General features: G+C 39.7%; 1 protein-coding gene across 2 annotated transcripts in view; it reads right to left on the bottom strand.

Moving 5' to 3' along the window:
* The window catches only part of CtBP (C-terminal binding protein), a 381638-nt gene that overhangs the window by 85578 nt on the left and 272198 nt on the right, over positions 1 to 23862 (bottom strand). For both annotated transcript variants that reach the window (XM_067151426.2, XM_067151427.2), the window contains exon 5: positions 12236 to 12360. In XM_067151426.2, the coding sequence (XP_067007527.1) occupies positions 12236 to 12360 (125 nt within the window). The remainder of the gene's footprint in view (positions 1 to 12235; positions 12361 to 23862) is intronic.

The raw sequence follows: 23862 nt of genomic DNA, 5'->3' as shown, positions 1-23862 counted from the left end.
GAGTTGACAGCAAAGATATCCGCATTATTGAAAACCTTTACTGGAGACAAAAGGCCGTTGTCCGAATCGGAAATCAAACTACAACCGACAGATTGAGAGAGTAACCACTTTTAAATATATGGGTGCCATTGTCACTGAACAACTTGATCCCGAGAGAAGTGAAACAGAGGATAGCAATAGCACGAATAATATTTACAAAAATGAAATCTTTCTTTTGCAATGACTACTTAAATTTAAAACTTAGACAGAGGATGGTCAAGTGCTATATATGGTCAGCCTTGCTATGTGGTGTGGAAACATGGACTCTCAAGAACATATCAGTGAAACGCTTGGAAGCCTTTGAAATGTGGATCCACCGTAGGATGCTCAGGATTTCGTGGGTTGCACGACTAACGAACCAAGAAGTACTCAGAAGGGCAAGAGCAAGTCGGGAACTCGTTCAAACAATAAAACTCCGGAAGATCTCTTACCTTGGCCACATCCTTAGAAATGACCGTTACCTCATCTTACAGCGGATTGTACAAGGCAAAATACAGGGTCGAAGAGGTGTCGGGAGGAGGCGAACATCATGGCTTGGAAACATCAAAGAATGGACTGGAATTCACAGTGTTGAAAGACTTTTCCACCTAGCTAGAGATCGTTCTGCATTCGCCACAGTGATCGCCAATATCAGGGGGACCTGATACGGTACTATGAAGAAGAAGAATAGAGAGTGCCTGTTAAATAGGTTGTATATACGTTATGTGTGTGTGTGTGTGTGTTACTTACGTGTGAGCTAGATATGTCCTTGAGCATGGTTAAGAGCGTGCTGCACAATGTTGCGTGTACGTCGTGTGGCTATCGTAGCGTTGAGAAAGAGAGGTAGTGGGGAGCGGCTTGTGGAGGGGGTGATGTGGAGTGAGGCGTGTATTATGGGGCGTGTATGGGCCCTTGTTTGCCGATTCTTTTTAAATGTGTGTCTTTTAGAAAGGGTATGGCTATGTTGAAAAGGATGTTTGTTTTATCTGCAACTTCGTTTAAGTTGAAGTTGGGATTAGCGTATTGGTTCATGTTGATGTATAAATCTTCCATTATATTAAGCAATGGGCCTGAGGGGTTTATATTTAAAATTTCCATGTCATTCTCAATATTGGTATATTTGTGTTCCTCAACATGTTGCCCTGTGGATGAAAAGTGATTATATTTAGTGGTGTTGATGTGTTCATTGTATTGGATAGAAAAACATCTGCCTGTGCGCCCAATGTAGCTAGCTTAGCAGTCATTGCATTTTATGCGGTATACTCCTGAGTGGCTGTATTTGTTTTTTCATTGACTGATTTAGTGTTGTGTAAGATAGAAGCATTGTTATGTGAGGTTCTGTAAGCTATTCTTAGATTGTGTTTTTTGAAAATATTGGTTATGGGGTGGATGTGGGTGTTGTTAAATGTAAAAAGTGCGTAGTCTTTCTTAGTTTCACTGTTTCTGCTTAATTTAGATTTCAGTTGATGTTTTATTTTGTGAATGATTTTGTTTATCATGTTTCTGTTGTATCCATTACGCTCAACTATTTCGTGAATTATGTTCAGTTCCTTTTTTAATTCTTCTTGAGAGAGAGGTATGTTGAAAGCTCTGTAAATCATGCTGTAGTATGCCACATTTTTGTGTGCGTTTGGGTGAGTGGAATCAATTTTTATTGTGTTGGAGGTTTGTGTAGGTTTCCTGTAGATTTTGTATGTTAAGTGGTCTTCATTTTTAGTGACAGATAAGTCAAGATAGTTCAAAGTGTGATCTTTCGCAGTTTCCATAGTAAATTTTATATGTGGATCTATTTTGTTTAGCTGTTCAAGTATGTTGTTTTCGTTTGTGGACCTGCGGTCTATAACGACGAAGATGTCGTCTATAAATCTGGACCAGAATGATATATTGTTAATTTTGCTAATTTCTGAGTGTTCTAAGTGGTCTATGTAGATCTCAGCTAGTATTCCTGAGGCTGGAGAACCCATGGGAAGGCCTTGCTGTTTGTACATACTGTCATGGAATCTGAAGTAATTATTGTTTAGGACAAATTTTAGTAAGTTAATGAATTCTTCTATTTCGAGGATGCTTAGATTACTGTGTTTTTTAAAAATTTGATTCTATTAGTCATATCGTCTTCTGTGTGGGTATGTTAGGGTACATGTTAATGATGTCATATGATGCTAGGATGTGGTGGTGTTCGATTTTCAGCTCTTTGGTGATGTTACAGAATTCTATTGAGTTTCGTACTGATTTCTTGGCTAAGAATGTGTAGTGTTTTTCGAGAAATGTTTGTATGAAGCATGATAATTTATATGTCGGGCTTGATCTATAATTTATGATCGGCCTCATGGGTACATTATCTTTGTGGATCTTAGGGTAGGCTTTCGCCGTCGGCAGTTGTGGATTCATTATGGTTAGCTTCGTAGTTTCCTGCTCGTAAAGGAGAAAGTGGGTGTTTTTCAGTAATGTTTTTAGATTTCTTTGGATACTGGCAGTTGGATCTTTTCTTTTGGTTTGAAAGCTGTCGTCTAGGAAACATTGTTTAGTTTTAGAGATGTATTCGTTTCTGTCGATGATGACTGTCGTATTACCTTTGTCTGCCTCTGTTATTAATAGATTGTTCTGCTTAATTTTGTCTTTGAGTTTCCTGAGCTGAGCGTTATCAGTTTTGCTTTTCGGGTTGTTGTTGTTGTTGTTGTTAATCTTGTTTATGTATCGTGGTAATTTCTTCTTAACCTCGTTTCTGATCTCATCGCGTAAATCATGGGGGACCTTATTTAGGGCATATTCAGTTTCAGCAATGATGGTTGTAAGGTTATAGAAGGTTGATGTGTTTGCCCAATTGTGTTTAGGTCCTTTGCTCAATATATTAGTTTCTGTTTCATCTTAATTAACTCTAAGAACTGTATCCGATTCCAGCCTCAGTTAATGTAATATTTGAAAATAACCCTGTTAACCCCAAAACTGTGCCATATGTATATATCTTAACATTAAGTAATTTTAGAATAGTGGTATCATGTTTATTTAATGACACTCTTGTTTAATTTTAATTTTAGTAGTATTTATTCTGTACAGTCGCTATTAAGTAGATTCTCTAGCAGCAAAAGATAACCTATTTACGGGTCGAAACCAGTACTGTTTTTATGTAAATAATATTGACACTATGTAAAATAAAGTATTGTTTAGGTGGAGAACTCATCCTCCATACTTGCATTGTAAGTTACACGCATGGTATCCCTGCACTCTGCCGCTTCGTGTTACTTGCTTGTTTATAAGTTTATTTAAATCCAATAGTGTAAGGATGGGTAGGTATAAATTTAAGATGATTAAAATACGCAATGTTTTAACATTAAGTGATTCATTAGAAAATAATTTATCGACTGACAAGTGTTCGAAGTAAGGAAGAAGTTACTGTGTATTTAACCTGCATGTGCATAATTTTGTAAAGATTAGGTGAATATTTTTAAAAAAGAGTAAGAATGCATACACTTTGAAATGAAAAAATAAAACTCTACAGCAGTTATAGTCACACTGACATGTTTTCTATTCACCTCTGTGCTACGGAAGGAAAAAAACAAAACAACAACAACAACAACAGGGATTTGCCTCCAAAAATGTAAGGAGAATAGCACATTTTCATTAAAATTGTCTTGGCATTCTTAGCGCAACCACATTACAGCCTGGCATCAAAAGGGTTAAAGCCAGGAGCACCCAATCCAAATAAGTATACCTGTTGCCAGGGCAGAGTAGCCGTTTGTATAGTTGCTTAAAAAAAAAAAAGTGAGCCTAGTATTGCATAATCTTTTCATTCATTTCTTTCTTTTCAGACTCAATAATTATCAAAATATAGTTCATCCACAACAAAACATTTTATATGTATGTTCATTTGATATTAAAAGGATAGTAAAAATTACTTTACCAAAAGTACTACGCTTCTTTCATTTCTATTGTTTCTTTTACAATACCTCCCTCTCCTAGAATCCTAGATCAAAATTCCCCTGCAACAATTTTCTACACTTTCCCTAAATCGTTCATTATTTTGACGTTAATGTGTTGCAATACTGCTGGCCTGGTGATGTAGGCATAGCGTGTATTTTTACCTCAAGACCTCAGGTTAATTACCAGCTAGTCCATGGATGTTAATCCTGGGCTAAGTCTCGCCCATTCTCGTGAAAACAACTAATCATTTTAACGTTATTTGCTTTACGTCATACTAACTACTTTTACGGTTTTCACAGACGCTGAGGTGCTGGAATTTTGCCCTGCAGGAGTTCTTTTACATGCCAGTAAATCTACCAATATGAGGCTGATGTATTTGAGCACCTTCAAATACCACCGGACTGAGAAGGCCAGCCAGCACCTCAACCGTCTGAGTCACTCAGCCCAGTGTGAAATCAACTAAGGAGCTATTGATATGAGAGCAACAAACCCAATTCCTGTATTATGCAAGGCTGAAACCTCAGTTTTTTAATGGAATGAATTGCCTAGAGACGGCTACAATATTAGCAGAAGCATACTGAATCGGCACAATGATTTTCCAGTGTTGGAAGACTTTAAAGACCTTCATTTAGCAGCCAACTCAATAAACAAATATTTTTCTATGGAACTGATAAATTTCCATATAAAGCCTGTGTTCATATCCCCTCCTTTAACCTCTTAACTGGGTATTATGATGTGCTCGGTGTAACCTCCCCTGTGTATTTTTTCAGCAGATTATTGTTACACGTCAGGATAGGCAGAAAAGTTAGCAATATCATTAATATTATTCATCTGTGATACAAAATGTAAAATAAAGGAGTTTTAATTAATTCATTTTAATGTTAGAGAAATTTTTAAGCATTTTTACATTAACTGCAAGGTCTTTTAGCTGGTTGGAATTTGAGAGTTTGGCCCATATTTTACAGACGAAAGTTGCAACAAATAAAAGCAAAGGGTATTTATAAATATCATATCGTGCATGTGACATTCTGAACTATTTTTCATTAACTGCAAGGTCATTTAAAGTCAAAGTCATCTCCATACAGGCCATGGAGGCCACTGGAGGGGTGGAAGGTAAAGGCTTCCACCATCCGTAACCTCGGCACTTGATGGGGTAGAGTGGTTAGCTCTACGCCCGGCCGCCTTTGCCCGCAGGAATTAACCTGGAACTCATTTTTGGTGTAGGCTGAGTGAACCTCGGGCCATGTTCACGTCCGGAAGTGGAAATCTCGCGTCTTAAATTTGACGACTTCCTGCCAGGGAATCAAACCCACGTCCTTCCGGGCGAACCGAGCACGCCTATATTGCCTCGGCCAGGCAGCCCCTGCAAGGTCATTTACCTGGTTGAAATTTGAGTGTTTTGTTCATATGCTAGCACCTAAAATTAAAACAAATAAAAGAAAGGAATATTTATGAATTACACATCATGCTAGTGACATTGTGAAAGATTTTACTAACTTCATGGTCAGTTACGTCATTTACCTAACTAGAACTGCAGTGATTTGTCTGTATGAAACTGCCTGAAGCACGGTGCAGCACAAAGTGCCTTCTCACAATAAGGGCACCACATCATGGAATCTTTTCTCTTTCCATTCTTCCAACACACTACACATCTTCTAGTGGGTCTCTTCTTCAATGTACCCGGAACAAAATCGGGCAAGCAGTCATCGAGAACGTGTTTGCGATTTTGGAAGGACGTCCTTTTGGCTGCTGTTCTACCACTCCTCCGGCTGAAGAATAGTTCTCTGCTAAGGTCAGTTGAAAGGCTAGTCTATGTAGGCGTCCTTTTTTCTGATAAATTACATACACATTCAAATACGCCAGATCCATCAGGTCACGGAACATCTTCAGGTAATATTTCATTAGGCGTTCTTTGGCAAGTATGTAGCTGGGAACCTGGCCATCATTTTTATCCACTTTTCCCATATTGTTGTAATCTAGAACAAGGGATGATTTATGGATTACTCCTTTCCTTGTCAGGTCATCGCTCATGCTGTCATCATGGATTGTGCTGACTATGGTAACATCACTTTTGTCTTTCCATTTCATGATCATTTGCTTTTTATGAAAGGCTGCAATTGTTTCCCCCTTCTGCAGTCTGGCCCTCTTCACTGTGTCTGGGAATTCCTTTCTGTTGATTCTCATAGTCCCCACATCAGTATTTCTGCTACACAATGTGTCAACTAGTCTTGGACTAGTATACCAGTTGTCAAGATAGAGGCAATATCCTTTATATAGAAGGTTGTGAGTAAGTTATAGTACAATTCTGGACGAAATATTCTCACCAGGTTATCTTTGACCATACACTGCGTCCTTGCCAGTATAAACTACAAAATTCTGCAGATAACCACACCCACTTCCACAAAGTTTATAGAATTTTATGCCAAATCTGCTTCTTTTCGATGGAATAAATTGCACCCAGCCAAACTGTCCTTTCCACAGAAGCAGGGACTCATCGACACATATGTTTTGCTCAGGAAGAAAATCTTGACTGTAGGTGATCAATTACCAGCTGAATTTTATAGAGCTTTTTGTTGTGCAGGTTAGGATGAAATTTGGAACTGTCAGAGAAATGAAGGGACTTCAGGAGAAGATGAAATCTTTTCTCAGAGATAATTTTCGAAAAGTAAGGGGTTGCGATACTTTCCCATTTTGAGAAGTACATACTGTTATTTGGCTTATGAACTATCCCCTGCAGCATTAAAGTCCAATTAGAGTTTATCTCTGTTGGATTCGTATACACCCAATCTCTCGCTCGTGACTATGGTTTCAAGTTCGGATGGGCTTCTAAAAACTGTTTAGCATACAAATTGGTCTGTTCGGCAATAAGTTGAAACATATATCACCTATGAACTGTTCCAAATATTCCAACACATTGAATTCGTCGTCGAAGGCCACATTTACACCACTAGCATCAGAAAATACAAATTTCTGGCGGGTTTCTAAAAACTGTTTAGCATACACATTGGTCTCTTCGGCAATAAGTTGAAACATATCATCACCTATGAACTGTTCCAAATATTCCAAAACATTGAATTCATCGTCGAAGTCCACAGTTACACCACTAGCACCAGAAAATACGAATTTCTGACCTGAAACACCACGCGGCAGGGAAGGTTAAAACATGTGTAGCACTTCGCCTTTATCCGATTCATCATGTTGTTCAACATGTTCTTCATTCCCATTCTCTGAAGCACTGCCACTATCAGACTCACCTTCATCTGTATCAGACCACTCATCTTCAGATTTCTGAGAAGTTAAAAATCGTCACAAAGTGTTGAACAATCTCATCTTCTTCAAGAGTTTTGAACCTACGCTTTGAACTAGATGCTGCGATATTTGGCCTACTGCAGACAAGTAGCACCGCAGTTGTAAAATAAAAACAAATAATAAGCTTCAAGAAGCATGACATGTAGTGTTTGCTGGCAGCGTGCGGGAAAAATATAAATTAAGACGCAATGACGCAGCAAAGTAGCTCGTCATACCCTGGAGATATTCGCAGTACAAGACGAATACGTATACATTCATACATTCAGTGTACGAATATATACGTCATACCCAGTTAAGAGGTTAAAGCCTGCCTGGTGGCCATGATCAAGGCGTGGAAGTCAAAATGGTCTGACACCGAGGTTAGCTGGTTCAAGTCCCATTGGTCGAAAAAATTTTAACAATCAGAATGTTGGCTGACAGGGTAGGGGAGGTGGTGGTATACAATTTATAATCACTAGATTGCATGCCAAAAGCCTGCATTAAATTCCAAACCTCTCTGTAGTGCTCATATGGAGTGAGGGTATATGACTCTGTTGATGGTGATTCGTCCGTCGGATGGGAATGTTAAGCCTTGAGCAGACCCCTTGGTGCTATTTGACAGGAGTAGGCTATGTGCTGGCACCGGGTTTCACCCTCTCCCTACTATCATATATCACGTCATTCATTTCATCTCATTAACATGAGGCTGGCGTCAGGAAGGGCATCCGGTCATAAAAACCCGCCACGATAGATTCATCTCACCTCATACCCGACCCTGTAGGGGAACAGGACAAGGGTTGGACAAACAACAAACCCAGTTAAGAAGTTAAGCAGTCACCTGACACCGCAGTCCATAAATACCATTCCCGTGCTTTCTGTTAGTTTAGCTTATTTAGTTCTTTCATTTGTGTTCTTCGAGTTACGTTCCTTCCTCTTTTATCATTTGTTTCAGTATTTAGCTTACATTACATCTTGGCGTACCCTTGAAATTTACACTTGATCTGATGGAACATGAGTTTTGCGTATTTTGTGAAGAGTTCACATTATGCACAGTTTCAGGTGTTGCAACTAATATATAATGCTTTGAGTAACCACGGCATGATGACCAAATCGGACAGCGCGCGCGCGCGCACACACACACACACACACACACACACACACACACACACACACACACACACACACACACACACACACACACACACACACACACACACACACACACACACACACACACACACACACACACACACACACACACACACACACACACACACACACACACACACACACACACACACACACACACACACACACACACACGGGCGAAACGAGCTGATTACAAACAAAAGGGGACACTACACAACCCGCACGATAATTCTGATGAGCAGGTTGCCTACCCAACAAATTGAATCCATTTTGGAGTGTATAATCCCAGGATCAATTTCTCGCGAATAAAACATGAAGTAAAGACAATTTCATTTTCTTTAAATTCTCTCCTAAAATTAGGGTGCGGAGATTATTCAATGGTATGTCGTCTTCTTTCTTCAATTTTGGCCATCTAAGGACCACTGAAAGTAACCCCGTGCATTAATCTTAATACTTTTCTTGATTTCCAATACTTATACATCCTTTCACTTTGTTGCTTCCTCCTCTCATGTCCAGATATTATTACCTTTCCTCTTTTCCTTCTCCTGGAAACCCTTGATGGTATGTATTATTCGCATGTAGACAGTATTTCTGTTATTTGTTACGTGTTTGTTCTCATCCAAGTCAAGCAGCAGAAGTCATTTGCCGTGATCTACGTTTATTCTTCTCCTTTGTAATTGCTTTATTGTTGGGGGTTTGCTTTTTCGGCTAATAATGGGGAAAATATGAAGTAAAGGAGAATTTTCACTAGGGAAGAGAAGGTTCAAATCTCGTAAAAAGTTGATTCATTCTGGGGACCAACAAATTATTATTTTTTAAATAGGTGTCATATTCCAAAAGCGAAGAATTGGACAAATATAGAGTAAAAAGTTAGTTTGAAACTTCAAGAGCCACAGGCATTCCAATTGGTGGAGTGCACTAATGGAAAATGTTGCGTGAAGTGGCGAACATTCTTGGTATTGTAAATTTCAGTGTGTCCAATTTATGAAAAGGCATGGCATAACATAACATAACCTATGATACAGTTTGTGGATGAATTAAATGCAGTTAGTGACAAAACAACAGGGCCCATGTTAGCATCAACAATACCCTCTCGGGACCATTCAAGAACGTGGCTGGCATCAGACAAGGGTGCAACCTGTCATCTCTGCTCTATAAAATCTACTCTGATCACATTATGAGGAAGATGCAGGAAGACTGGGAAGGTGAAAGAGTAGGAGAAAAGATCAGCAATTTGAGGTATGCAGACGGTACCCTCATCGTAGTATACAGTGCCAGGGAGGCGGACATTATCATGGACCAGCCCACAAGAGCCAGCAGGGAGTGTGGAATGGAGATCAACATTGGCAAGACATAGGTCATGATCGTGAACCGGGCAAACAACAACTTGCCACACCTGAGACAAATAGGCTTGGAGGTGGTGAGCAGATTCATTTTAGTCAATGCCATGTCAATGAGCAACGGAGGCTGCTCGGATGAGATCAGGAGGTGTTTTGCAATGGCACATGTAACTGCAAAATGATCCAGATCTGGAAAAACAGAGCCATCACTAACAATACCAAATTCAGGCGTTCCACGAGTTTCTTTTCTTATCCAGCATCTTTATGTTGTGTTTCTTACACCCTATATCCTTTGCATAGATCGTCATCATCTCTGTTAACAAGCATTTATCTTTTTCGCTTACGTTTTTCCCCCCCGTTTCCTATCGCACATAACCTTATCCATTTAGAGTTCTTTAAAGAAGACACACAAACACAACACTACTCCGCGAATAATGAACACTACTTCTATAGTAGTAAATAAAAGAGTAAATTGTACAAGTGGAAAAATGGTACGTTCATTCACCACCAGACCATTTTCCACTTCAATTATAATGTCCAAATTTAAAGTATCATTGTTTAAGAAGCCTTTCTCGTGGACAGTCGAGATTTCTAATGAGGACGTAGAGCAAAGTTCCCTGCGAAACGTTAAAATTTCACCTTATTTTCTTGACACGGCATAAGCCCAAAAGCCTATACAGTATCATGTATATTTTCTTGCAAATATTCTTACCTAAATACATTATTAATAACTGATGTCCTTATAGCAGTTTCTTCTCTTCCATGAACTTCATTTGCAGCAGGTAGGCCTACTGGAATTTCTTCGCATGCTCTTCTTGCAGCGAACACAGCCTCATCTCTTTCAGCGACCTCATCTACTGCATTTACAGCAACCGTTGTGCAAGACGAATGCTGCAACTATGATTACCGGAACACGAAGTAACTTCACTCTTAGCCCCATACTGAGACGAGGAAACAGTCTTTTCACAACCCCAAATGTTCTTTCTATTGCTGACCTGGTTGCTTCATGGGCTTGATTATATATATACATTTATTTTTTGTAAGTTGCTTTACGTCGCACCGTCACAGACAGGTCTTATTACGACGACGGGATGGGAAGGAGCTAGGAGTGGGAAGGAAGCGGCCGTGGCCTTAATTAGGTACAGCCCCAGCATTTGCCTGGTGTGAAAATGGGAAACCACGGAAAACCATCTTCAGGGCTGCCGACAGTGGGGTTTGAACCCACTAGCTCTCGAATACTGGATACTGGCTGCAATTAACCGACTGCAGCTATCGAGCTCGGTAGCTCGATTATAAGCATGCTCTGCAGCTGTTTTGGCATGAAATACTGGAGTCACCAGGTAACGACAACACTGATAGCCATCGTCCTGTTTCAAAATGGGCATGCACACGTGAATTAATTAATGAAGATATTGCTACCATGAGCATATCCTGGCCATCTTGCTACAATATTTAGGGACCTGAGCCTAGCAACACAAATAACGAACTTTTAACGAAAACCACCCATGACAATTCCTATAAACTTCTGCGTTATCGCCCCCAGGAGATATTATAGGTATGTGGGTACAATTATAGCGCCTAGAACACCGCGAAAGTGATCTACATCGAAAAAAATCATGCACGATTTTCCTCACGTCAATTTGTTCGAAAGGCATTTTGATAAACTCTTGTTTCAATGTAGCAAGAAGATGAGATATATGATGAATGGCTCTGCAGACTGTTGGTGCGTCTACATGCAGTAAATCACCAATGACTAACTGAAAACTTCCCGTGGCAAAGAATCTCAAAGTTAATAACAACATGTGCATTGGAGACAAAGGTTTGTTTCTCTAGGTAGGTTTAACTAGAATATCGCACAACCTGAGTTCTAGCTGTTTCACGGTATATTTTCCCAAGCGATACCTCAGTTTAAACTTCTTATCACTCAATTCTCCCATTGGATCTCCTCTTTCACAGAACACACGGGGAGCCCGACGAAATTCATCATTTTCATCATCAGAAGATATATCCGAGAAATCAGAGTAATCAGACTTCTGTAAAATACGAACAAGAAGAGACAATAACTTAAGCAATTTATCGAGGATATGTTAAAGAATTTTTATATTACACTGCAGTAAGAAGCGTAACATTGCCTATATACGGACAACAACTATAGCTAGCAATTTATGAGGTTAGACTTCCGTGTATTTTCTTACTATTTATCATAACAACACAGGTAATATTTTATTAACAATCGGCTGTTTTTGTATCTCAAATAGAAACCAACTCCTTGATCTGAGATCAAAGAGTTTGTTCGGAGAAATTTCTCCAGTTAAAGTTGATCTTAGTTCAGCGCGAACTGATCTCAGTCTAACGTTTATACAAGACTAATGTCAGAGTTTTGCTTGAACCGAGACCAATTTTGTCTCCGATCTAAGATCAAATGGTTTATACAATCAGGCCCAAGAGTGAGAGAGAGAGAGAAGGGGGGGGGGGGGGGGGGGAATTTTGCAATCGACTTGTTCAATAACATGGAAAGTTACCTGTAACGTGTAGACTCGCGTAAGACCAAGAGACTTCTCGATGCCATCTGGTAAATAGGGATCGTAGAAAATAACGTTGAAACCAAAAGCCTTTGCTCGCAGTGCTACAGCTGAACCAATTCGTCCTTAAAATAAAATAAAATACATTAGCACCATGACAGTCTTCTCTCCGAGTACAGACAAGAAATGGAACAATTCAATATTGTATGAACATAAATGACATTGTTTCTGTATCCTTTTATTAACCCTACTTCCTTCAAGTAAGAAATTACTTTCTAGTAAATCCAAAGCCAAGCATCCACCTCCTTTCCCCTTACCAGTTCCCGCCAGGTTGGGGCATTTATGGCACTTCTCCACCTTTCCCTCTCCTTCTACCATACCTCTTCCAACTTCAAATATATATACATAATAAAGAAAGAAAATCTGCATTACATGTTTAAAAGAACAAAATTTGAAAGGTACATCACTTTACCTACTTGTCAGCATTGTCCATGTGATTTTAGAACATAATAGTAGAGCATATAATAAAAAATAAAAAAAAATAAACCAATAAACCAAGAACAATCAGGATCCTGATTATTCACCATACAGGTTTGAGTTTGCGGCTGGGCAAAACATGTCCCTTGTAACGTTTTTTGATAAGATTTATTTATTTACGTCGCACGGGACGCAGATAGGTCTTATGGTGATGATAGGATAGGGTATGACTGGTATGAAAAAAAAAAAAAAAAAAAACCATCTTCAGGGCTGCCAGCAGTGGGGTTTGAACCCCCTATCTCCCGAATGCAAGCTGCTAGCTACATGACCCAAACTACGTGGCCACTTGCTCAGTAATAATTTTGTAGATATGTAATTGGAAAGTAAAGCATTTAAGACTACTCAAATGACCATAGCTAGGAATGCACAAAGGTCAGCCCAAAAGACAGATTATTAGATGTTTCATGAAAAATAAAAAATACGAAATTACACTCTCCGGAGTGTGTAATCAAGGAAACACATTTCTACTTCATTATAAAGATTGAGCTGTTTATTGCAAGCTAGTGACATGCAGCCTGATACTACGATTTTAACCAAGGACATTCTAACAATTTTATGTTAGACAAACACCTACATATCCACTTTTTACAATTTGCAAGAACAATCACGATCCTGATTATTCACCATACAGGTTTGAGTTTGCGGCTGGGCAAAACATGTCCCTTGTAACGTTTTTTGATAAGATTTAATTCTTAAGTTACTAGATCTCTTTGTATTGAATAGGTGGATATTAAAAACAACACTTGTAACACACTTTGTATCCTGAACATTACATGGAATTGGTTCAAGCTCTTCACGATGGCATGTCTGGACAGGTTCTTCATGGTAACTAAGTATTGGTTCATTCACAATCACTCATGGATTGAAACAGGGTTGGGTGCTTGCTCATACACTCTTCACACTGAACAGTAAATGGCTGCCATGTTGCATTAATCATCTGCAAACAACTTAGGCATGGAGATTAAATTTCGTTTTGACGAAGGCCTTTTCAATCTGGCAAGACTTAGCTCACAAAGACACCGGGTGACAGAACTGCAGTATGCTGACGACACCGCATCTCCTGCTCCAACACCTGCAGAAATGCAACAAACTGCTTTAAAACTGCATGTGATCGCTTTGGTCTTGCCATTAATGCAAAAAAACGAAGGTACTTGCACAACCTGCCCCAGGATTAACTCTTCCTGAGTTCAGTATCTTCATCTTAGACACAACACTGAAACAGGTTGATCACTTTTCATATCTTAGAAGCATCCTGCCTAAATGGTGTACCCGTGAATAAGACGTTGAAAAAAGAACTGGGGCTGCTCATGCAGCATTTGGACAGTTAATGCACAGAGTCTTCATGAATAACGACTTAAAACTGAATACCAAACTCATGGTGTACAAAGCTGTTGTCATTTTCTACGCTGCTGTATGGCTGTGAAACTTTGACACACTATCGCTGTGATATCAAAAAACTTGAGTGCTTCCAACAGAAAATGAGATACATCTTGAGTATTAAGTGGGAGGACTATGTAACCAACACAGCAGTTCTCGACAAAGTGCAGCTAAATAGCACTGAGACAACAATCATTGCTCATCAAGTGAGATGGTTGAGGCCATGTTCACCGCATGGGTGATACCAGGCTTCCCCGCCAAATTCTTTATGGTGAACTTTGCTCTGGCAGTAGACCTCATGGAGCCCCTCTGAGATGAGTTTTAAGGGCTAGCTGAAACACATCAAGATTCTAAACTTCTACTAGCTGGAAGTGATTTCCAATCATGAACTATGGAGAAGGACGGGTGAAACCAAGATGGCCATACAGATAAAGCGGCGGAAATGGAAATGGATAGGGCATACGTTGAGGAAAGCGAATGAAGCCATTGAGAGAGAGGCACTGGACTGGAACCCGCAGGGTAAAAGGAGGAGAGGAATGCCCAAACAATCGTGACGAAGCTCTGTACACATGGAGGCAATGGAAGAAGGCAAGACCTGGAAAGAGGTGAAGAGGTTGGCTGGCAACAGGATCAGATGAAGATGCTTTGTTGATGCTCTATGTTCTACAAGTAAGTCAACAAACACACCATGAAGACAACTGGTATAAATATAGACTTTGGAAGAATGTGCTGTGGACCGTTCACTGTGGCGGAACACTACATCCACCCCTGTCAACTTGTTTGAAAGAGAAACACCACAGACATCAAAACGCCAAGCAACAAGCAAGAAAACTCTGTCAATTACAACCCCACCCTCCTGCATCCATTCAAAGTGATTTGTGTGGGTGTATGTTTTATGCCAGGATTGGTCTGTTTAGCCATCGCAAACACATCCATAAACTGAGTTGAACAGGTCAATGTATGCAGGAAGAAGTTATATATACTCGTATTGAGTGACAGCCGCCGACGACATAACCTCCCCTTTTCTCTTGTTGGAGGATTTTCCTTACCATGACGTCAAGAGCCCCAGGTAGACATAAACGTTTTCCCCTTTTCTTTGTTCATCGTCCTTTAGTTTACTCCTTGTGGCGCTATGTCTGCCCAGCTCCAAAATACGCTTTACACCAAGAACGTTGTCTTGGAATGGAGAATAACAACTGATTTTGTAGTGAACATCAAAGAAAGAAAGAAAGGCAAGCAGGAGCAACATAAATGAGATTAATATTATTCAACGACGTAGATCAAAAAGCGATTTCGAGAGGGAGGATTCCTTTCCCCCCCCCCCCCCTGTTAGTGGCTTTACGTTGCACCGACACATATAGGTCTTATGGTGACAATGGAATAGAAAAGGCCTAGGAGTTGGAAGGAAGTGGCCATGGCCTTAATTAAGGTACAGCCCCAGCATTTGCTGGGTGTGAAAATGGAAAACCACGGAAAACCATCTTCAGGGCTGCCGATAGTGGGATTCGAACCTGCTATCTTCCGGATGCAAGCTTACAGCCGCGCGCCCCTAACCGCACGGCCAACTCGCCCGGTGTGGGAAGATTCCAGGTGATAGGAATTCTCTCTCATAATCTTAAAACTCCAATAAATAAAGGAATAAAAGTCCATAAGTTCTAGCCTACCACCAACCTTGTATCCTTCATCCTTTGTATGCCTATATTATCAATGAGTGTTCATGGGTCCTGCGCCACCATCTTTTAATTATGTGTTTGTATATTTAGTATATCTTAGAATTACTGAGCTTCTTTTATGAGTTTCCTTAATTGGAATAAAAGTTTCCTTAATAAATAAGTGTGACTTCATCTTATCATTTCTATCAAGTAGGCTAGTTTATTGATGTTTAGCGTACGGCTTAAGAACCTGGATCCGGACGATTTTTGGCCTGTTCCGAACCATGATCATGGCCATTTTATCTAACGAATTAGGTAGCTGAGTATAGGACATAATTGATCTGTGTGCCAACAGTTTTGTTATGAGTTTTAGTCTTATAAGATGTTTGTCCCTCTTCTGGAAACAAGTACTGCATTGTATAGACTATTGCCAGATTATATGGCAGACAGCTGAAGAAATCTCTCTCCTTGGTCGTTTATTTCTCCTAATTCAAGAATTCCATGACATTTAGGAAACAATTTGGCAGTCTGTAAAACATGGCCATTGAGGTCTGATGGCAGCTGTTGCAGCATATACTCATAGCTCTCCCAAAATTCCTGCTTGGAGGTCTTATGGCAACCAGCTTGAGGCGTGTAAGCAGAGATTATGTTCAGGCAGACATCGTCCATCACAGTTTTATTATGATCAGGCGATCGCTTATCCTGTTAACTGGTACCAATCTGGTTGTTACGTGTTGGGCATGGATTATGCCGAATCCATTTCTCAAGTTATTCACACCATTATACAGGACCTTGTATCTAAGTAGATAAACTCATACAACAGTTGGGCCTTGTATCCACGACCAATATTTCTAGATTCATTTCCGCTCCATTTTGTCCCTTGCAAAGCTAAGATGTCCAATCTGCATCTCTCCATAACATCAGCCAGCTCTGAAGTCTTGCCAGTAAGTGTGTCACATTCCATGTACCAATTCTCATTTTTGGTCATTCTCTCACCATCTTACCTGTTTTTGGTGCAGAAGTCATGACTTTTACCTCAGTTCTGCAGGGAGGTGACCTATACTGAGGATCACTTTTACAGGGAGGCAACCTATTGTGGACCTCACTTTTGCTGGGAGGCTATCTATCCACTATCCTTCTTCATATATAGCGTACTCTCATGATCAGTTGAAGTTTGGTAAATGTTTTACAGCAGAGTCCCTCCATCTCCTTAACCAATTTCATTCACCATCATTCATTTCATCTTTATTAAATGCTCCCCAACGGAGATTGGTGCCAGGAAGAGCATTTGGCAGTAAAAACATGCTATATAATTTCACCTCACCTCATCCCCGACCATGTATTAGGAAATGGGACTAAACAGTGGATGTGCATACATTTAGAAAGTAGTAGTAGTAGTAGTAGTAATAATAATAATAAATCTGGAAATAATTTAGCACAGCAAACTTTCAGTTTAGATTTTTAATAGGGAACATGCATGATCTGGGGTTTTAATTAAAAATATGCTAATCTGATTCAAAATTTCATGCAGAATTCAAAAATGTGATCAGAATGTACAAATAATAACTCCAAACGTGATAAAAATCTAAATCAATGTATGAAACTGTCACGTGACGCAAGTACACGATCTCATTGGTCTGATGTCGTCGTACAGGTTGACTGAATTAGCAGACGAAATAACACAGTGTGCTGTGAGAAGCAGCATACACTTCGCGTATTCTACTTTATGTTAATGTCTGGTATAGTTAAATTCGAGGTCTATACATTGGATAATAATCTGAGTGGTATATTTTAGACTTAAAATGAATCCTGCGCAGACAGTAAGGCAGAAAACTTATAAATGGTGTAGAGTACATCGCATACCATCCCAAACAAATTGTTTATAAATGTTCCAAGGACGCTAAAACTAGGGAGAAATGGATTTTGGCGAGCCGGAGAAATGCTGGTGATATATCGGAAAAGTCTACAGTTTATTTTTTTTTTAAGATTTTAACGTAAGATGAATTTGTTTGAATTTTCAATCACTTTCCCATGTCAGCTGTTCTAGTGGTAAAACTTTAAATTTTAATGTATGATGCTTTATTTAAATGCTTCAATTACATCTTGGAATATGAAAGTAATAAACAATGCATTAATTAATGCTGATTATTAAAATATTCTCCAAACCTAACCTGTTTTTTTTTTTGGGTGATCCGTGTCAAGATAATAAATTAAAGGGGTTACGAACCATTTTGACAGCTCTAATTCTACCAATTTATCTTGGCATGCGACAGTTATTTATGTCTTTATTGAAGAGCTTAATTTGTAAAGAAATTTAGGCTATATCTGAATACTCTATAGTATAACAAAAAATAGGCGTGTACATCATGAAAAGAAACAATGTGAATTTAACAAATGTATAACTCTACAAAAAAACCAATGCTCGTCTGTTGGGGTCTTATAAGTTAACAATGCTAAATTATAATAATTATCATAATATTAATGAAATAAATAACATAATTGCACACAGGTGAAAATAGTGATGTTGGTGTTTAAAATATTATCCAACTTAGCCTAACTTTTAGGTTATACAAGCCAAGTCAATAAACTGAACAGTAAAATACCGGGAGAGTTGGACGTACGGTTAGGAGCGCGTAGCTGTGAGCTCGCATCCGGGAGGTAGTGGGTTTCGAACCCCACTGCCGGCAACTCTGAAGATGAACTACTTCTACGGTTTTCGGAGACGCCGATGTGCAGGAATTTAGTCCTGCAGGAGTTCTTTTACGTGCCAGTAAATCTACCGACACGAGGCTGATGTATTTGAGCACCTTCAACTACCACCGGACTGAATCAGGATCAAACCTGCCAAGTTGGGGTCAGAAGGCCAGCACCTCAACCGCCTGAACCACTCAGCCCGACTTGTGAAAACTAGATGAAGCCATATTCATCTTTATCATGTTTAACTTTTTCCCTCCACCAAGATACTTAATGTTTCTCTTTCATGGGCCCCGGAAGTGGGTAGGCCAGCTGTCCCAACCATAAATATATATTTTTTGGGGAGTGATAGATTATAGCCCTATAGTACTATGATCTTTCTTTCCTTCTTTCTTTCTTTCTTTCTTAATCAGTTTATCCTTCAGGGTTGGTTTTCTCTCGGACTCAGCAAGGGATTTCACCTCTACCACTTCAAGGGCATTGTCCTGGAACGTGAGACTTTGGGTATGGTGATGAAACTGGTGAGGAGGGCCATTACCTCGCCCAGGTGGCCTCACCTGCTATGCTCAACAGGGGCCTTGTTGGAGGATCAGATAGACAAGGAAGAGGGAGGGAAACGGCCGTGGCCTTAGGTGCCTGGAGGAGAAGTGGGAAGTTACAAAAAACCACTTCGAAGATGGCTGAGGTGGGATTCGAAACCCCTCTACTCAGTTGACCTCCCGAGGCTGAGTAGAACCCGTTCCAGCCCTCGTACTATTTGTTTTCAACTTTCATGGCAGAGCCGGGAATTGAAACCGGGCCTCCGGGAGTGGCAGCTAATCACATTAACCACTACACCACAGAGGCGGACTAGTACTATAATGCTACCTATATGTTTATGTTAGTGCTGAAATCCGATTTCTTACTTTACTAATGCTGAAAGCCCGAAAATGTAATGTTATTCTTTAATATGGGAGTCAGTCTAGAAGGAAATGTTGAATGTGATGTGATATCTATCCAGGTTCGTTGTTATCCTAATACTATGGATTACAGTACATTGCACATATATAAAAGACGCCACTTACAAACTTGCTTTTTATCCGCGAATTTCTGCGGCCACTATTTTTCAAGAATGACATTTGCACATGGTAGATTGTCTGACTGTGCTGTTTTGAACCTTTCTTCTGTCATTTTGAAGTTATTCGCGATCATGAATAATAAACAATCTGCTTTTAGTAACAGCTGATGCACAACGGCTGGTAGAGCTGCGTGCGGTACTGGATCGTGACGTCACAGCGCACCGCTTACATCAGAGGCCGTTTCACTCGCCTTGCGGAAAGGCACTATTAAATACTTTTTTAATGGTAGAAAACAAGGCAACTTACTACAATGTAATACGTGTACGTACTATTTCATTGGTGTAATTTTCAAAAAAAAAAATATTATGCATGTTCCCTATTTAACAAGGGCCATAATATAGTCAATTTTTGGGCAATATTTAGTTATATGAGTGATTGTCATTTTTAAGGTCATACTTGCTTGCATATTTGGATGTTGTAGGCCTTAAATGTCCAAGCCCTAATAACATTTTATGAGAAACTAGCTGACCCGCCCTGGGCTTTGCATGGGTAATCTATACGAAATATCTCCATATATACTATGTTACATGACCCTCTATCTTGAGCCATTGTCTTAGGAAGCCATTTCAACGCTGAACAACAATGACCGACAATAGTCATAGTACCTATCAAGACTATTGGATAATTTTTTTGTAATCTACGGTAGAATCATAATTCATTGCTGAATATTCTAACCAAAAATCATTAGAATTAGAATTACATGTTCTAACCACATTACGATATTTTTGTGCATGTCTGGTGCGATCAATGAGCATACATTGTTCTCTATCAACAGACATTTCTTCATCATGTTGAGACCTTTGTCTTTCACAATCTTGAGGTAATCTAATATTTTGTTCCAGGGAAGTCTCCCTATCTCTCCGCAAAGACTGGTTAGCCCCTTCAGTCTCAGAACGGTCCTCTCTTCCATAACCTTCAGTATTCCATAATACACGTAGTCCCCTAGAATTAGCCGTGCTGTATCCTGTATTAGCACGTCGTCGAGACATGATGAAATAAAATTTAAAAAAGGACTTTATCACAATCTACAATATTGCACAGCGCAACCATTCACAAAACCAACATTCCAACCATACAAAACTCATAGGATGCGATCTCTTGTTATAGGTAGCACCAGCTAACAAATTTTAACCTATATGACTTGCTTGCATAACAAACAGTGTCAGCTCAGCTAATGTACAACATATATGTACAGTGAAACCTCGGAATGCGAGTAACTTGGTCTACGAGTGTTTTGCAAGACGAGCAAACATTTTAAATAAACTGTAACTTGATAAGCGAGCGAGGTTCCGCAATACGAGCGTCACGAGTGTCTACGTTTTCCCCTCCCCCATGCCTTCGTTGAATGGATGAACGTGGTCTTTGGTCCTGTAGTGATGAAATACCTTTCAGAAAATAATCTGCAGCTCAAAGTCTTGCTGGTTATGGACAATGCTCCTGCTCACCCTCCAGGCCTCGAGTCCTTGAGGACGACTTACTGGAGGAATTCAAGTTCGTTAACGGTAAGTTCCTTCCTCCCAACACTACTCCAGCCTATGGATCAGCAAGTCATTTCGAACTTAGCTATACACCAAAGCACTATTTCGGGGATGCTTCGAAGTGACTGAAGGAAGAAACCTCACCCTCCGTGAGTTCGGGAGAAATCATTTATTTCCCCCATCATGAACTGCCTGAAGATCATTGATAAAGCCATGGATGGAGTTACCAAGAGAACTGTCACTTCCACTTGGGGAAGGCTGTGGCCTGACTGTATTCTCGGACGCGACTTTGAGGGGATTGTTGGTGACAATGAGCCGCCGACTGTTGATGAAATTGTGTCTTTACGGAAGACTATGGGGCTGGAGGTGAATGACGTGGACATTCAAGAGCTCGTGGAAGAACATAGCCAGGAACTGACCACCAACGAACTGATGGACCTGCATCGCAAACAACAGGACGAGGTTATGGAGGAGATATTGTCCGGGGAAGAGGAGGAGGAAAAGTCAATGGAATCTCTCACTTCAACCGAGATTCAGGAGAAATAAAAAATGTGGGAAACGGTGAAATTTTTTTTTAGAGAAACACCACCCAAACAAGGCTGTAGCGAGCGATGAATCAGTTCAATGACAGTGCAATGTCACATTTTCGTAAAATCCTCAAAAAGAGGCAAAAGCGAGTCATTGGACAGGTTCCTCATTAAAGTTGCATGAAAAGAAAACAATTCCAGTAAGCGAACAGATAGCAGTGATTCTGTTCTGTTCGTGAAATTCGTGCTACACAGTAACGCTTCTCATACCATCTCTCGTCTCCCTCACACCAACAATGATTCTATGGTACGGTAAAGTGCACTTTAATTTGTTTTACATTATATTTTGTTTTAGAAATGGTATGCGAATAAATATTTTTGTGTTGTGGACGAATCATCCGCGTTTCAATTGTTTCTTATGGGAAAACTTGCTTTGACATACGAGCGCTTTGGATTACAAGCATGTTGCCGGAACGAATTATGCTCGCAATCCAAGGTTCCACTGTATTCATTAATTAAACACATAAATGTTCCTCGATAGACACTCATATCTATTGGGGAAAACATGAATAAAATCCGTTCAGTACTTCCTGAGATTAGTGATTTCAAACAGAGAAAACCGATAGACTTTACTTTATACCACAGCATGTATAGATTACAGAATTTTTAACCCTTTCAGGACCATAAGCTTCTCAGGGAGTAAAAAGTGATAAAACTACATTTTCCATATAATTTAGAGTATGAAAAAGACATTCTTGTTTATAAAACATTTATAGTAATTTTCACTTTCGCAAAACAGCTTGGGTCACATGTGGCCCAAATGTCGGTAAGGGTAAAAAAAGTACAAGATTTTTCTGATTTTTTTAGAATGCAATTTATATATCTGCATTTACTTTTCTGTTGAACACTTAGTACATTTTATAGAGTATATAGCAAACAGTTTTGGAAATTTGTAAGAATTCATAAAATATTTCTAAAAGTGGAGTTGATAGCATTCTTGAACAGTTTGTAGCACGTACTCGTATAGAGAAGGTTCTGGAACTTAAAACCGACTTAAGTTCACTTTTTCATTATCACTGAAGTGAAGAGCAGCCCTATTTTTTTTTTTCAATCGATTCCTTGCCGTCACCGATGATATGCAAGGCACTCGGAGATCAGCATGAGTTGACCAGTAATCCCCGATGGTAGGCACTACCCCATTACAAAGTTCATCCCAAAGAAAACTTTCAGTTCTTCTGCACCTCTTGACAAACGGGTTTCCTTTAGGCATCACGTGTAGCCCTCTGTTTTATGATCTCGGTAATTAGTTTTTTTTTTCCAAAAATAGAGATAGGGCAAAAACTATCCACATCAAAATTAATTTTTATTTCACTGAATGGATAACTGGACCCGACTGCACTGGCTTGTGATCAATTTGTTGCAAATGAACCAATTTTCAACATTATTTTGTTTCCCCTGGTGTACTTGAACAGTGGTAGGGGACACGGGTCTCTCTGATGTAGATGGAACGTTGCCATTAGGAATAAGAGGCTCAATTTCCACTTCTTTTGCAACATCATCTGTGTCCCCTTCCAGAAAACCTAGGTCTTCAGCATCCAGGAGCAGATCACCTTCATAGCCACTTGAATCAGTGAAGAGATACTGCTCAATCGCATCATCCTTTGTAATAAAATATATTTTCCTTCTGGACGACATCTGCAATAAATTGAAAGCAAGCTAAACATTTTCACTAAGAACTCAGACATTCTAAAAGAATAAAACTGCAACTTACCTACATAAAAGTGGAGTGAACTGGGAATTAATTCGAGACAGCACTTTTCTTCTGAGAGCTAAATAATGAATGAGTGTAACACTGATTGCACTCCAATTTATTTTTTTGCTATAGGCTTTACGTCGCACTGACACAGATAGGTCTTATGGCGACGATGGGACAGGAAAGGGCTAGGACTGGGAAGGAAGCGGCCGTGGTCTTAATTAAGGTACAGCCCCAGCATTTGACTAGTGTGAAAATGGGAAACCATGGAAAACCATCTTCAGGGCTGCCGACCATGGGGTTCGAACCCACTATCTCCCGAATACTGGATACTGGCCGCACTTAAGTGACTGCAGCTATCGAGCTCGGTACACTCCAATTTTGGCACCAATTTGTATACATTATCATCTTCACATGTAGTCAGTTCATTGTTTCACAGGCAGAGTTGCAGGCAACGCGTACACAATTGTAGCATGATCTTCATTTTATTT

Source organism: Anabrus simplex, chromosome 7, assembly GCF_040414725.1.
Source record: "Anabrus simplex isolate iqAnaSimp1 chromosome 7, ASM4041472v1, whole genome shotgun sequence".
In the NCBI taxonomy this organism is placed as follows: Eukaryota; Metazoa; Arthropoda; class Insecta; order Orthoptera; family Tettigoniidae; genus Anabrus; species Anabrus simplex.
This window is presented reverse-complemented; position numbering and strand designations above follow the sequence as displayed.